Source organism: Polypterus senegalus, chromosome 8 (genome assembly GCF_016835505.1).
Source record: "Polypterus senegalus isolate Bchr_013 chromosome 8, ASM1683550v1, whole genome shotgun sequence".
Lineage (NCBI taxonomy): Eukaryota > Metazoa > Chordata > Cladistia > Polypteriformes > Polypteridae > Polypterus > Polypterus senegalus.
In genome coordinates this window covers 80,922,849-80,938,002 of record NC_053161.1, presented here as the reverse complement: position 1 = coordinate 80,938,002, position 15,154 = coordinate 80,922,849, and the positions used below count along the sequence as shown (strand labels likewise).

The following is a 15,154-nucleotide window of genomic DNA, read 5'->3' as shown; positions in this document are numbered from 1 at the left end:
AAGCCAGAAAAACTGTTTTGCATCCATTTCTACAGACTTTTTAGAACCAGAATGAACTGTTTATGTTTGGACTGAATTTGTGTGCGACAAAGTTTTTATACTAGGACCTGAAGCAAGCATCAGAATTCTGCTGAAAGAGGCCAAAGGACTGCATCATCATCACCACCATTGTCGAGCACTGGACTGAGGAAAGACACCTGGACACTGAGAGATAAAAGCTAAGTGTTCTCTTCCATAAGCACATAACATGGGATGTACTGCATGCAGAGGGAAGCTGGTTTCTAAGGGCAAGACAGGATAGTTTAGGACACATTTGTAGGGATTTCATAGGACCCAAAGGGAGAACAATGATCAAGACAATCAAAAGACTATGAGGGAATCACTTTGTCCAAAAGGCCTAGACAGATAGGTTATGCCTTATTTTGCATTTGTTTTAATTTTTTGTAGCCTGTATATTGATGTGTATAGCCCACTAGGCTAAACTAGGTGATTTAAAGTGATGTCCATTCTGGGGTGGGTTAAATGTCAATATAGTGTCTTGTGTTTTAATGGTCACTTTGAAACAGGCTATTTTCCTCCACCTTTTGAGGCCCATTAGTTGGGTGTCATAGATATTCTGTGCTTTGTGGGTGATGGAAAGGTGTAAAGGGGCATGAGTGTAAGACCAGTGGTGGAAAAGCAGTAAAGAAGCTTGCAATGTGCTAAGTGAGTACAAAGAGGGGATAAATGGAGTGCTGGATGCCCTAAAGACTATAATCTTAGTCACTTAGAGGCAAGAAGCTGCACTGCAGGGAGCTGCACAACAGTATCTGTGACTGTGGAAGTGATGCTCCAGCAAGAGAGGCAGCTAACATTCCTCTGGTGGTCCTCCAAAGAGTTGTGCTCAGGGTGCACTTTAACATTTGCTACATTTGAAGGGGTGGCAATGGCATTGAGTTCTGTGATTCCACCAGGCTGGTCCCACTCTAACTACAGCTGAGCTAACCACCACGCCACAAACCACCTCACACCTGGTGTGCCTTTTATGGCTACCATAGTTAGGAACTGGGGGAAGTGCATGTCTCAGAGGGAACCATAAAACCAGGAATATAACATAAGGAACTGGACATTAAAGCTAAATTAATTAGATACATTTCAGCTTTGAATTCTAAACTAGAATGTTAGATTTGCAGTTTTGTTAATGTAATTATTTAGTGAGTAAATTGGTCCAATAATGTGTGCTACAAAAAAAACAAAGTAAAGAAAGCTGAACAAAATTTAGAACAAAATAGAACAACTAAATTTAGAGAAGTTTTGGGCCTTTTGACAAACTGGTATCCTACATTGTATAAGATATTAAAGTTCAGAACTGTAAAGTTTATCATAGAGAATTCATATGACACTATGGAAATGTAATATAATGTACAATGCAGGAGGTCATAGTTAATTTTTAGTTTTGAATGGGAAAGTGATCACATTAGAGAAGGACACTAAGAGTTGAAGGAGGCATTTCATATGAACACCAAGTAGTGGTATAAGCCAAAAATATTTTTAGTGCTCAAGGAGGGAACAGGAGAGGGTGTCCACCTGTTGGGTGCAGCTTCCAGTGGTGATCTGTTGGATGGAAAGACACTTGATGCCCCATACAGGATGTCCCAATTTATTCTGGCCAGAATTGGTGGCAGTCGGATCTCTCTACTGATTGAATAAATTGAGCAGGGAAATTACTTTGGTTTATTTGATAGTTGAGATGAAGGCCTCATCTGAGGAAACGTGTTCCTTCCTAAGACCAGGTATTTAGTTATCAGATGCAAAGACATTATAAAAACATTTCTGTTGTTTGTATAGAATTGTAGCTTAGATAGATGGACTTGTGTTTAGGGGTCCAGGGGTGGAGTAAATAGTTAAAATTGTTTAGGTGAAACACAGTAATGTGGCAGACACTAATTTGGAATTGGCAAACCACTTGAACTTGGAATAGGTGTTTAAGATTTAGGCAATCCAGCTTCCATCTTGCATACAGCATCTTTGGCATTTGAAGAAATAAAGACAAGAGCTGCAGAAGTAACAGAACACAGGAATTACTAGAGTCAACTAGCCAAAGATTCAGAATGCTTATGGAATCATTATGAAATGACAATGGCAAATTTTGCAGTATATCTGTTGGGATCGTAGCATAAGAACTGCATCTGCTGATAATTTTTTCTTTTTCTGCTAATTGTGGGAGCTGTGAAGTACTTCAAATGTCCTTGGTGAGCCAAATCTGCTTGAGGGACTGAGTACTTGGGCAGTAGGAGGCGACTGGAAGGGCGTGGGAACACACTACCAACCCGGACGGCCAAGGGTTTGAAGGACTCACAGTTCATCTTTAGTTTGTCTGACCAAAATAGGGGTGGAGTGTTATGGTGTATAAAATCTGTACATTTTGGTTTCCATTATATTTTGTTCAAGACAAGACAACAGATGAAATTAACAAATTAAAGCAGGTTTTCTTCCCTTACACCTTACTTTTATAACACTTGTTCATAGCTTCATGCTAATTTGGTTTTATAGCCTGGGAAAGGATGCTGAGCTGATACCTCAGGCTATTGATGGATGGACATCTGGAACAACAATTTGCTTTATAGCCTAGGACAGGAAGAACTACTGATGCCTCCGAGTACATCAAAGGTTTTGTTGTGTGGGAAAACGGAAATTGAATTAATTCATCAATCATTTGGACAGCCAGCCAATCAGGTGCATGTGTTGTGAAACCAAGGCTTGACATTTCATAATAAATATGCCTTGGTTTGGAAAGAAGGAGAGAAGCAAAGGGAGAAGAAAGAGAAGCAAAGGGAGAAGAAGAAAGAAGAAGAGGAACGGACGAAGATGGCCCTGGTCGTCAGAAAGGCATAATGAACATCGATTGCTAAATCAAACGCCTCCCTGGGACATTCATCCTTGTCATCTGTAACTTTTTCGTAAGCTTTTTCTAAAGACTATATATATTCAGACTTTCCTTTCACTACCTATTTTCTAGTATTCTTTTTTCTTGTGGTATTTGTGAATTTCCCCTTGGGATTAATAAAGTATCTATCTATCTATCTATCTATTATTATTATTCTTGTAATAAATACCATGCTGCTTTTAACTTTCAATGCTTTGTCTTAATGTCTAGAGTGATTGAAGTAATAAGTTAGATTTCTTTGAGCAGCTGGTGACAGCCGGATTTTTGCCATTATTTCTGTGCTGCGAGGTTTATATGGCTGAGAGTGAAGAGCGCTATACTCAACAGAAGGGACAGATACGATAAAGAAGGTATTCTTGGCTGATGAATGGCTTATAGTCAAGAGTGCTGAGTCTTTGTATGTTTAAATGTATTCTTGTAGACCAAAAGTAATATTTAGGTCTGAGATATCACTAAAACATTGTATTGTTGTTCGTGCTGAAAATAAGTAAGTCTCTTGAAGTGCTGAATGACAGGCTGTTATTAATATAGCACTTGTGTGGTTTAAAGTGTTAAGGGTTAATCAGCGTGTGTGTGTCATTCATGGAGCACTGTTGTGGTTAGGGTCTGTGTGTGTGTTTATCTGTGTGTGTGTGTGTGTTCATCTTAAAGTGCAACAGTAGACCAACCCGATAACGAACTTGACGAGAACCCTTACCCTTGAGGAAACAGGTAAATGGGCAAGTGGAGGGAAATACCACGATAATACAATAACACAGATTTTTCACTGCTTCACGGGTTTCTGCGGACAATTTACTTTTGGTACATGCTTCCTCAGTGGGTTTTCCCAATTGATTTCATACAAGGGACGCTATATTCAGTTCCTGTGTGCTGATTGGCTCAGCGACGGAGCGCCGAATTCGATTCCGCTGTGTTAACCAGGAAGTCTCGTCTCGCTCATTCAGCATCAACGTGTTTCGCTGTGTAAAGAGTTAACTGTTGTGTTTATCTTTGTGCATAGTCAAGCCCTTCATTATGGCTCCAAAACGATCTGCTCCTGCTACTGCTTTAGGAGCCGTGCCCAGGCGCCAACGGAAGATGCTAACGATTGCCGAAAAGGTAAAAGTTTTGGATATGTTGAAGTAAGGGAACAGCTACACTGCTGCAGGACGCCATTACGGCAACAATGAGTCAATGATTGTTTTTATTTAAAAAGGAGGAAAAGAATATAAGATCTACGGCCACAGTGTCCTTTAACCAGGGCGCAAAACGAGTTGTAATTGGATGTAATAAGGCGGTAGTCTGGATTGAATCTGCTTTAGGGATTTGGATTGAAGACTGCTATAAGAAGAACAATGGCGGTGCTACACAATCACCTGAAGAGGCTCCTTTAGAAGAGCTGAAACGCGCTCCTTTGTTGTGCAGTAAAATTAAACTCACCTTTATCGGACAAGTCATCGTGTCATTGTTGGTGAGTACCCATAACTAATTTTCTACGTACTTAGTACATGTATGTACGTTTATTGTAACTGTACAAACATTTTATACAATTTTTCTTGCATTGTAGGTATTTATTGCCAATGGCCTGTCTATCTTAATGGCTGTAACATATGTGATATTGGAAAAGTTCCACAGTATCTTTAAAATAACATTTTGGTTTTATGTTGAGCATTTACATGTTATAGATTTTTCACTTATTTTTATATTACCTAATCAATTACAATATGTTTAAAACTGTATTACGTATTAAATAAAACTCCTCAATGATATACGATACATATGTTTGTGAGTAGTATATAAACAGTGTGTTTATATACATAATTTCACAGAATCTTACCTAATAACTAAGAGAATATAAAGGGTTTATGCTGTATAACTGTGCAAGGAATATTTATAAATAGTGTGGGAGAGTTTATAAGGGCTTAAAATATATAAAAATAACAAACACATGATTTCTACTTCGCGGATTTTCACCTATCACGGGGGGTTCTGGAACACAACCCCCGCAATTGAAGAGGGATTACTGTATATGATTTTTCCATACACAATGGTACTGGACAGTAAAGCATGTTTAATGAATTTATGATGTTTGAAATCAATATATTTTTTAAAGTTGCAATGATGTCAGCAAAAAAAAAAAAGATTCACATCTGTTTACAAACACACAAACTACACATACACAAGTACAATTTATTAAGAAATAACCTGAAAAAACTTGTTTTCCTCTTATATAATCCTGTTAACATGTGTGGAAGAATATATGCTCAATTTAGGGTTTGTATTCTGCCCTGATAACTTTAAATTCTATCGTTAGGAAAATATGTTGTTGTTTAACAATACGTAATGAACGGGTTTCATGTATATTAAATTGTTATTTTCTTTATGTTGTAACCAAATCTGTATCTTTATTGGTACGAAGTATTTTGGAGTTTCAAGCACAGAGAGTTACTGATAACACAATGATCTATGTAAGCAATAAAACTGATACATTTTTGCTAACTAATAAGTAACCAGACATGACTCAACTCATATTGGTATGAAAGAACATTTATAGTATGAGTAGGGGAGCATTTTCAAGCTATAAAGACTGAAGAATGCTTTAACTGGGATTCAGAACTTTAATGTAAAGTTCTGGATGAACATTAATTCTAATAAAGACCTCATTTTGTAAAATTAAAATACTGTGGCTTATTTTCTTGCACAAAATGAATTCTAACCCAGACTAAGAAAAATGTCCCCTCCTTGAAGAAAGATATTTTCCAAATACAAAATTATGAAAAAAACAACTGGCTTCTGTTTCTTTTGCCTCTTTTATAACACTATATTATTAAATGTGCTTAATACAATTCAGAGTGGTGGGTTCCCTGAACCTACCCCAGCAGCACTGAGCACAAAGCAAGAATAAGTCCTGGATGGGACAACAATCCCTTGCAAGACACCCAAACACACAATATGAAATAGTGAATTAACCTAAATCAAACCTGTTTAGGAATATTGGAGGAATACCAGAGTATTAAGAAACAAACTGTTGTAGACATACTTTACATAGGATTCAAGCCCAGCACACAGGACCAATGAGACAGTAGTATTAACCACTCTTCCACCCTGCCACTCTTTGCCTCTTTTATGATATGTTTTATTGACTTATTATTCAGAATGTAATATTTACTTATTAGACACTTTTTAGTACACATTACAATATAAAGTTCACAATACAAAAAAATGAAGGACTTCTTAAAACTTGCAAATCATACTATATGTCACTGTGTTAATCACATAACATGCTTATTGTGCCTAAGGCACAAGAATTTATAAAGTGTAGAGAATACTATGCTCCATGTCACTGCTCACTGACTTTCTCCTTAAAAGGATTAAAGGTTTAATTTAAACAAATCTGTTTCCAAAGTTTTTGAGCAAATTATTTCCACTTACTTTAATCCTCCACTTTTTGGAAATAAAATGGCATTCCAGAGCCCCAAACTGAAATGGAAAGTGTGAAAAATGTTTCTCTTTCATTATGACTATGACTTTAACTTGACATTTTATTAAGGCAGCAGTCCTCCTGAGGCTTCTACCCACTGACTGAAAAACACTTAAATGGTGAGTAAGTTTTAAGGGTTCTTTAACATATTAAAATTAAAGGACAGAATTGGTTGTTCTCCTACAGGCCCTATGAGGGGGGAGTCGGCCAATTCATCACATTGTGGCCCAGACAGCCAAAGAGGATCTAACTTGGGTTACCAACCATTTGTAAATTTACAGATAGTCTGTAAAAAAGTCAAAATTGAAGCCTGTTTATAATTCTGTAAAAACATTTGATGGGTCATAAAAAAATTACGCTGAAGACAGCAGCAATAGAATTAAACAATAATAAAGCTATGTACTCTACATAACTTTGTCTCTGTGTCATACACAGACACTGTTGGCCATTTCCTTTGTATGTGCCTGTAAACAAATATCAGAACAATCCACACCCAAAGAAAATGTAAGTCTTAATTACTTACTACTTACATGATAACAAATCGACAATGAAAAAAAACAAAGTTAATGCTATGGCTTGGACTAAAGAGCTATGGTTTATCCAGTGGTTACAAACAGATAAAAAAAATGCATACAGTCTGAGGTGAAAAACACTTTTCCAATTGCTTCTAGTGATTTTCTATCAGGCTGCAAATATATGAAAGATTTACGGTTTTATTTTGTTTTTATGTTGTTAAACAACTAGTTTAAATTGTATGCAGCTTGCCTGTATTTTTATATTGTTCAGAAATCATAATACAAAATACTACTTAACAGAATAATCACACAAGCACAGGTATTACAATTTGTCTTATTTCATACTGTAGTATCATACTGCTGTAGTGCTTGCCAGTGGGAATGAACTCTCGATATTTCCTGTAGCTCACTGGCTTAAAGGACGAACTGCCTATTGTTGTAGCAGTAGAGGAAATTCTTATGCAACGTCTTCCTTTATAGCTGAAGCTGCTCATTTGCAGGATAGAATTTGAGCTCATTCTGTTGATGGCTTATCCTTGCACAGTGGCATTATAAAAGTTTGCATTGTTTAATAACTGCCAATCACTGGGCTGAATGTTCATCACTAGTTTTTATTTGAGTACTGGATACTATATCTTGTGCAATGTGCACGCATGATAGTTCCCTCAAAATGATAATTTATCATGTTTTGAGTTTTAAATTGTGCCTTTACTTTTGTTTGGTCTTTGAAAAATCACGGGGAATCACTGAGCTATTGGATACGTTGGCAGAATACACAGACTGTTGCTTTAAGAGTTGCAGTAAAAAACTGAGTGTGTCAGTAAAAATGCCTAACTTTAAGAAGTGTTGTCAGTGAAATACTAAATTTATAGTTGGCTCACCTGAGCCTCCATGATGAGATTTTTAACACTCATTTGGTAATTATTTGTAGTTATTTTTTCATGAACTATTAACAAAATAAAGTATGGTAGACTGGGGATATATGTTATATAGGGTGTGTTGTTACAGTATGTTCTGATGGTTTTCTGTCCTTTAAGATGCAAATAAAATGTTTTTTTTTATGTTTTGGTACACAATTTTATAGCAGTATTAACTGTAACATTCAATGTCATGAAGCAGATGGCTAAAACATTTGATTTCTTGTGCAAATATCTCACCATGTCTGAAGGTGATTAGAAATGAAAAGCTTTATCTTAATCAAAGCAATATTCTGGTGACCATAATGATGAGGATTTTGCAACAGAAATGTAACATTTACACTTGGTACATAAGGCAAATTTTGGAAATGCAGTTAACATTGTTAGCTCTATTGAACATACTAACAGAATATCGACTTGGACCTATTTACAAATGTTTGAGCCAGCTTACGGATACTTTATAGCTTCTGCACAGAATCTATTTAGAAAACTCAAGCCAATTAATTTTTTAAAGCCTGCAACTTATCAGGAATGTCTTGTGCATTCGACCAGGCAGGATATCGAGTCGAACCTGGCAAGGACATTTCATTGTGATGAACATTGTCACTGAACATTTTTCACAAGAAAAAGTCAAGGAAAGTGTATTTTTAGGCAAATATGTAGTATATATTTGTAGTACAGTATAAATAAAATGCTCAAATGTATTTCTTTTACCTGACCTGCACTGTAACACATAAAGATATTCAAATATTTCTCTCTGTCCTCTCTTTTCACTTTTTTAAAATGTAGGATTGAGTACAGTGCCATAAGGCCTCAAATGTAGGAAACCAATAAAGTGCTCCATTCCACCCGTCATTCACTCACTACACTTTTTTGACCTTATGCTTAAAACAAAATGGCTTACGGAGCAGAAAACGTGCCCTGAAAACATTTTTCCACCACCTCCTGAAATTCTCCTTTGAGGCCAGTTCCCCTCAAGCACACTAGAGCAATATCCATCCATCCATCCATTTTCCAACCCGCTGAATCCGAACACAGGGTCACGGAGGTCTGCTGGAGCCAATCCCAGCCAACACAGGGCACAAGGCAGGAACCAATCCTGGGCAGGGTGCCAACCCACCACAGGACACACACAAACCAAGCATACACTGGGGCCAATTTAGAATCGCCAATCCACCTAACCTGCATGCTTTTGGACTGTGGGAGAAAACTGGAGCACCCAGAGGAAACGCACGCAGACATGGGGAGAACATGAAAACTCCACGCAGGGAGGACCCGGGAAGCGAACCCAGGTCTCCTAACTGTGAGGCAGCAGCCCTAGAGCAATATCCATCCATCCATTATCCAACCCGCTATATCCTAACTACAGTACAGGGTCACGGGGGTCTGCTGGAGCCAATCCCTGCAGACCCCTGTTGGATTCCCAGCCAACACAGGGCGCAAGGCAGGAAACAAACACCGGGCGGGGCGCCAGCCCACCGCAGATAGTGCAATATTTTCTATAATTTATTTATAATTTATATAATTTAATAACTGTTATTAATTCAGCATCTATCCAGTTCCAGAACCACAACATGCAGGCCGTTCCTTCTCAAAGGGGTGAAGGGATCAAAACTGTCAGTGATCAAGAGCGGATAAACGCACGCACTTGGCTCGTGTTGCCAATGAATCTAATATGATTGCGTGCGCGTCCTAGGCCTTCCTGACACCACCTGGTAACCAAATCATGGATCGAACCCATATGCCCGAAGGTGTGAGGGAGAAACGTCAATGACTGCGCCACTCTTGATTCATGAAGTATAAAACTGGCGGCGTTTCCCTTTGCCTCTTATTTGAAGGCTGCGCTACAACGATGGGGGTGTCCAAACCAACTGACAAAAGACTCGCACGTCTGGAACTGCCCTTTGGCATTATCATCTTTAAAAGAAATCTGCAAGAGGTATGGAAAGGCTGTCATTTTTTTTGCACGTTGCTTCAACGGCTCCTAGAGCTTCGTGTGAAACTGCGGGCTTCCGCGTTATCACTTGAACAAAGTTGTCCAAAACTAGCACTTCGAGATAGCATGCGCTGCTCAAGCCCCTCCATGCCGGATTACCAACGAAACAAACGAGTTCGGAGCCGCCGCGGGTTTGTTTGCTGCAGGACTGCAGTTCAACGCTTCTTTACCTTCAGACCAAGCAAGTCGGACTGGGAGCGCAAAGGTGTGAAATTCTCATCTCATTTACATTTGGTAGGAGTGGAATAAAAAAAGAAGCGTAGAAGGAGTGAACTTTACTTACTGTCAGTCCAAGCGGGGTTTAGAGAAAAGAGCAGCGCGAGGAGCACCGTGCCGTACCTCATGGCTACGCAGAGACGGCGGCCACACAAACACTCGTATAGTGAGAGGGACGCTGCCGCATTCGGCACTCTTCTCAAGCAGGCTGGCTCCGTCAATGACTGCAGAAGTGAAAGGTTTTCAAATGGGGTGTCGCATACGCTGCAACAGTTTCGCTTTCGCTTTTAGGATTTATTTACGGTAAGACCCGTTAACGTGGCATGCTTTCATTGACAGTTGGATGAAACACTGGCTTTTAATCTTTGCCACCCGAAGAGCAACACTTGGTTATAAGTGAACAGAGAACTGCATTAAAAGAGGATAGCCATTTATGGTTACATTGTAACCGCGAGAGATGTTCTGGCCGGAGACAAATATAGAGTTGTTAACAAAATCAAGACGAGCAGTACGGTTAAATTTACTATAACGGTGTAGCCGCCAATGAATAAGTCGACGTCACTGAAACCACATTATCTTCTCACAAGTGATGTTGTGTAGTACTGGAGCACCACAGGGAACTGTCTTGTCTCCGTTCCTGTTTACCTTCTGCACAACGTACTAATAGTATAATGCCATCAGAGAAAGATTAAAAAAAAAAAGTTTGAGTGCAAGAGGCTTGTGAAAGACTTTGTCTTGTGGTGCAATAAGAACCACCTTCTACTTAAAAATCAGAAGCACAAAGGAGCTGGTGGTGGATTTCTGGCGTGCCAAAGAACCTCTGAAAGCAGTCACGATTCAAGGGGAGGCTGTGGAATTGGTGCAGATCTACAAAACTGCAAACTGGACTGGTCTGACAACACAGTGGTACTGTGCAAGAAGGGTCAGAGCAGATCGTACTTCATGAGGAGACTCTGTCTTTTGATATACAGTGGGTTGAAAAAGTATTTGACCCCCTCTGGAAAGCCACTGTATTTCCATCTTACTTCATTACAACCTATAAAAATCAAATACAGAATATCACAGTGAACTTTTATTTCTCTGTGTACATATTTTGAAACATATAGAGCTTGGCGAACTAAAATGCAAATTGACAATCATGTTGTGAAAAATGCTGTTGAAAAAGTAATTGACCCCTTCACATGACACGCAGTCAATACTTAGCAACAGCACCCTTTGTAGCAATAACAGCTTGGAATCGCTTTGGATAGCCATCTACAAGCTTAGCACATCTGGATGGAGGCAATTTTTCCCATTCTTCCTTGCAAAAGTCTGAAGGCTTTTGTTTGTGAACTGCAATTTTGAGATCATGCCACAACTTTTCAATTGGATTCAGATCTGGACTCTAGCTAGGCCAATATAAAACTTGGATCTTCTTTGTCAGACCATGCTTTGGTTACTTTTAGACAGTGTTTCGGGTCATTGTCCTGCTGAAAATGGTAGCGTCATCTGAGTCCTAATTTCATGGCTGATGTTTGAAGGTTTTCTTCCAAAATCTGCATATACTTCTTACTATCCATTCCTTCTCCAATACGGACAAGGGACCCAGTACCTGCCCTAAAGAAGCAGCCCCAGAGCATGATGCTCCCCCCACCATGCTTGATGGTAGGTATGGTGTTCGCCGGATCATTGGCAGTCCGTTCCTTCTGCCAGACAAACACCTTTGTGTTGCGGCCAAAAAGTTCAATTTTGTTCTCATCAGACCAAAGTACATGTCTCCAGAATGCAGGACTCTTGTCAAGATGTCCGTTAGCAAATTCTAATTGAGCTTTCAGATGACATTTTTTTTAGTAGTGGCTTTTTTCTAGCAACTCTGCCATATAGCCCCTATCTGTGCAAAACCTTCAATATTTATAGTCTTGTGCTCATCCACTCCAGCTGCAGATACTGAGCTTTGCAGGTCACCGAGAGTCACCTTGGGATTTGCTCTTACTTCTCTGACTAGCTTTCTTGACATTTTCTTTGTTATTTTAACAGGGCAGTCTGAACTAGGCCAGTTCACTATGCTTCCAGTTGTCATCCACTTCGCTATGATGGCCTTCACAATGGACACCCTGAGGCTAAGGAGCTTGGCAATCTTCTTGGCACCATTGGCATCTTTAAACTTCTTAATCACAGTAGTTCCCTTGTCTTCATTTTTTGTCAGTTTTTGAGGTTTCACCAAATAAGCCACTTGTACTGATTTCTCAGCTGTATGTTCCTACGAACTGACCTAAATAATCACTTATAGACCAGTCAACAAGCTAGATGATTAATTGTTTACACCTGTTTTCATTACCCTTATTGCATTGTTAACAATCATACAGTCACCAAGCTATTATGGGTCAAATACCTATTCAACAGCAGATATGTTCTTTATCGTTGCAGCATAATTTGATTTTCATGATTTTTTTAATGAATATGTATTGTCCAAGAGGCCCTCATTTATATGTAACAGTATGAAACTAAAGATGCATTTTCAAAGAAAAATATTACAGGAAATGTAAACTTTGTCTAGAGCAGTGTTTCCCAAACTCGGTCCTGGGTACCCCCTCAGGTTTTTGTTCTAACCAGATTCCTAATCAGTGACAACACCTGATAACACTGATCTCAATTAGCTGTTGTTTTTTTTTTCTTTTATTTAACATTCAGAAAAGCACAGCAACATGATTTTTACATTTATAAGACATTTAGAAATATTTCTGCTTTTGCTATAGATTTAAATGCTTAACTCTTTTGTTGATTTCATTATACTTTGCCCTTTCTCAGTGCAGTTTTCCCCCTTCGTTGTATCTTAATAATGACAATTAAAAATGAGTGGATCAGACACCCAGGCAAACACCACTAAATAATCAAAGGCTGCAAATACTTTAGAGTCAGAACCACTAATTACTAAATAATGGTTTAATTAAACAATTAGAACACCTTGAAAAGTAGAATGAAAATCAAGATGAAAATACGGTTAAAAAGAAAAAAAAAAAATTATTCCTATATAACTGCTTGGTACATTTTAATTTTTTTTTAGCAATCTTAGTTTTCTAAATTCTATATTGTTCCCTAAACACAGAACTTGGGAAATATCTGTTCACTTAATTAGTCCAGAAGTTCAATTAAAAACAGAAGCTGGTTGGAACAAAAACCTGCAGCCACAGGGGGTCCCCAGGACCGAGTTTGGGAATCACTGGTCTAGAGGGTCGAATACTTTTTCAATCCAGTGTATGCAGGAAGCTGCTGAAAATGTCCACCAGTCCGCAGTACTGATGTATTTTTCCACACTGTAGTCTCCTGGGGTAGCAATTAGAGATCAAAAGACACACAATGCCAGAACAAACATATCAAATAACTCTGCTCCATCACAGGACAAACATTGGACACACTGGAAGCTGTTGTACTAAAAACAGTGGAGGCAAAACTGGATGCCATTATGAAAAAAATTCCTGCCAGGAGGTGCTCACTTGGAGCACTTTTAGCCACAAGCTCATTCCTCCACAGTGTGCTATGAATGTCATCTGGGAGTTTCAAAATGTTTCAAAGTCTTTGCCCCCTGCTATCAAGTAATTCATTGCTTCCTCCCGTCGTCTCAAACTAAATGCTTATTTTCTTTTTGCAATTTCTGCATAATATACAGTAGTTGTGCGAAGAATGGGCCTCAGCTGCCTCGAAAACTTGTATAGTGTAATTTCTTTAGTTAGCTAATAAAAGGTGTCATTTTGCTTGACATCTAATTCCATGTATAATATACATTTATTTATCCATCCATCCATCCTCTTCCGCTTATCCGGGGTCGGGTCGCGGGGGCAGCAGCTTAAGCAGAGAGGCCCAGACTTCCCTCTCCCCGGCCACTTCTTCCAGCTCTTCTGGGAGAATCCCAAGGCATTCCCAGGCCAGCCAGGAGACATAGTCCCTCCAGCGTGTCCTGGGTCTTCCCCGGGGCCTCCTCCCGGTTGGACGTGCCCGGAACACCTCACCAGGGAGGCGTCCAGGTGGCATCCTGTTCAGATGCCCGAGCCACCTCATCTGACTCCTCTCGATGCGGAGGAGCAGCGGCTCTACTCTGAGCCCCACCCGGATGACTGAGCTTCTCACCCTATCTTTAAGGGAAAGCCCAGACACCCTGTGGAGGAAACTCATTTCAGCCGCTTGTATTCGCGATCTCGTTCTTTCGGTCACTACCCATAGCTCATGACCATAGGTGAGGGTAGGAGCGTAGATCGACTGGTAAATTGAGAGCTTTGCCTTACGGCTCAGCTCTTTTTTTACCACGACAGACCGATGCAGAGCCCGCATCACTGCGGATGCCGCACCGATCCGCCTATTGATCTCACGGTCCATTCTTCCCTCACTTCCCGAGATAGTTGAACTCCTCCACTTGGGGCAGGATCTCTCCCCCAACCCTGAGAGGGCACTCTACCCTTTTCCGGCTTAGGACCATGGTCTCAGATTTGGAGGTGCTGATTCTCATCCCAGCCGCTTCACACTCAGCTGCGAACCGATCCAGAGAGAGCTGAAGATCACGGCCTGATGAAGCAAACAGGACAACATCATCTGCAAAAAGCAGTGACCCAATCCTGAGTCCACCAAACCGGACCCCTTCAACACCCTGGCTGCGCCTAGAAATTCTGTCCATAAAAGAATCGGTGACAAAGGGCAGCCCTGGCGGAGTCCAACTCTCACTGGAAACGGGCTCGACTTACTGCCGGCAATGCAGACCAAGCTCTGACACCGGTTGTACAGGGACCGAACAGCTCTTATCAGGGGGTCCGGTACCCCATACTCCCAGAGCACCCCACAGGATTCCCGAGGGACACGGTCAACGCCTTTTCCAAGTCCACAAAACACATGTAGACTGGTTGGGCAAACTCCCATGCACCCTCCAGGACTCTGCTAAGGGTGTAGAGCTGGTCCACTGTTCCGCGACCAGGGCGAAAACCACACTGTTCCTCCTGAATCCGAGGTTCGACTATCCGACGGACCCTCCTCTCCAGAACCCCTGAATAGACTTTTCCAGGGAGGCTGAGGAGTGTGATCCCTCTATAGTTGGAACACACCCTCCGGTCCCCCTTTTTAAAGAGGGGACCACCACCCGGTCTGCCAATCCAGAGGCAC

At 40.3% G+C, this 15,154-nt stretch overlaps 1 protein-coding gene across 4 annotated transcripts in view; it reads right to left on the bottom strand.

Annotated features, from left to right (window-relative positions):
- Positions 1-10,306, bottom strand: part of il15ra (interleukin 15 receptor subunit alpha) — a 104,110-nt gene extending 93,804 nt beyond the window's left edge. For all 4 annotated transcript variants that reach the window (XM_039761335.1, XM_039761336.1, XM_039761338.1 and 1 more), the window contains exon 1: positions 10,098-10,306. In XM_039761335.1, the coding sequence (XP_039617269.1) occupies positions 10,098-10,158 (61 nt within the window). In that variant the 5' untranslated portion in view covers positions 10,159-10,306. The remainder of the gene's footprint in view (positions 1-10,097) is intronic.
- Between the last annotated feature and the right edge of the window lie 4,848 nt (positions 10,307-15,154).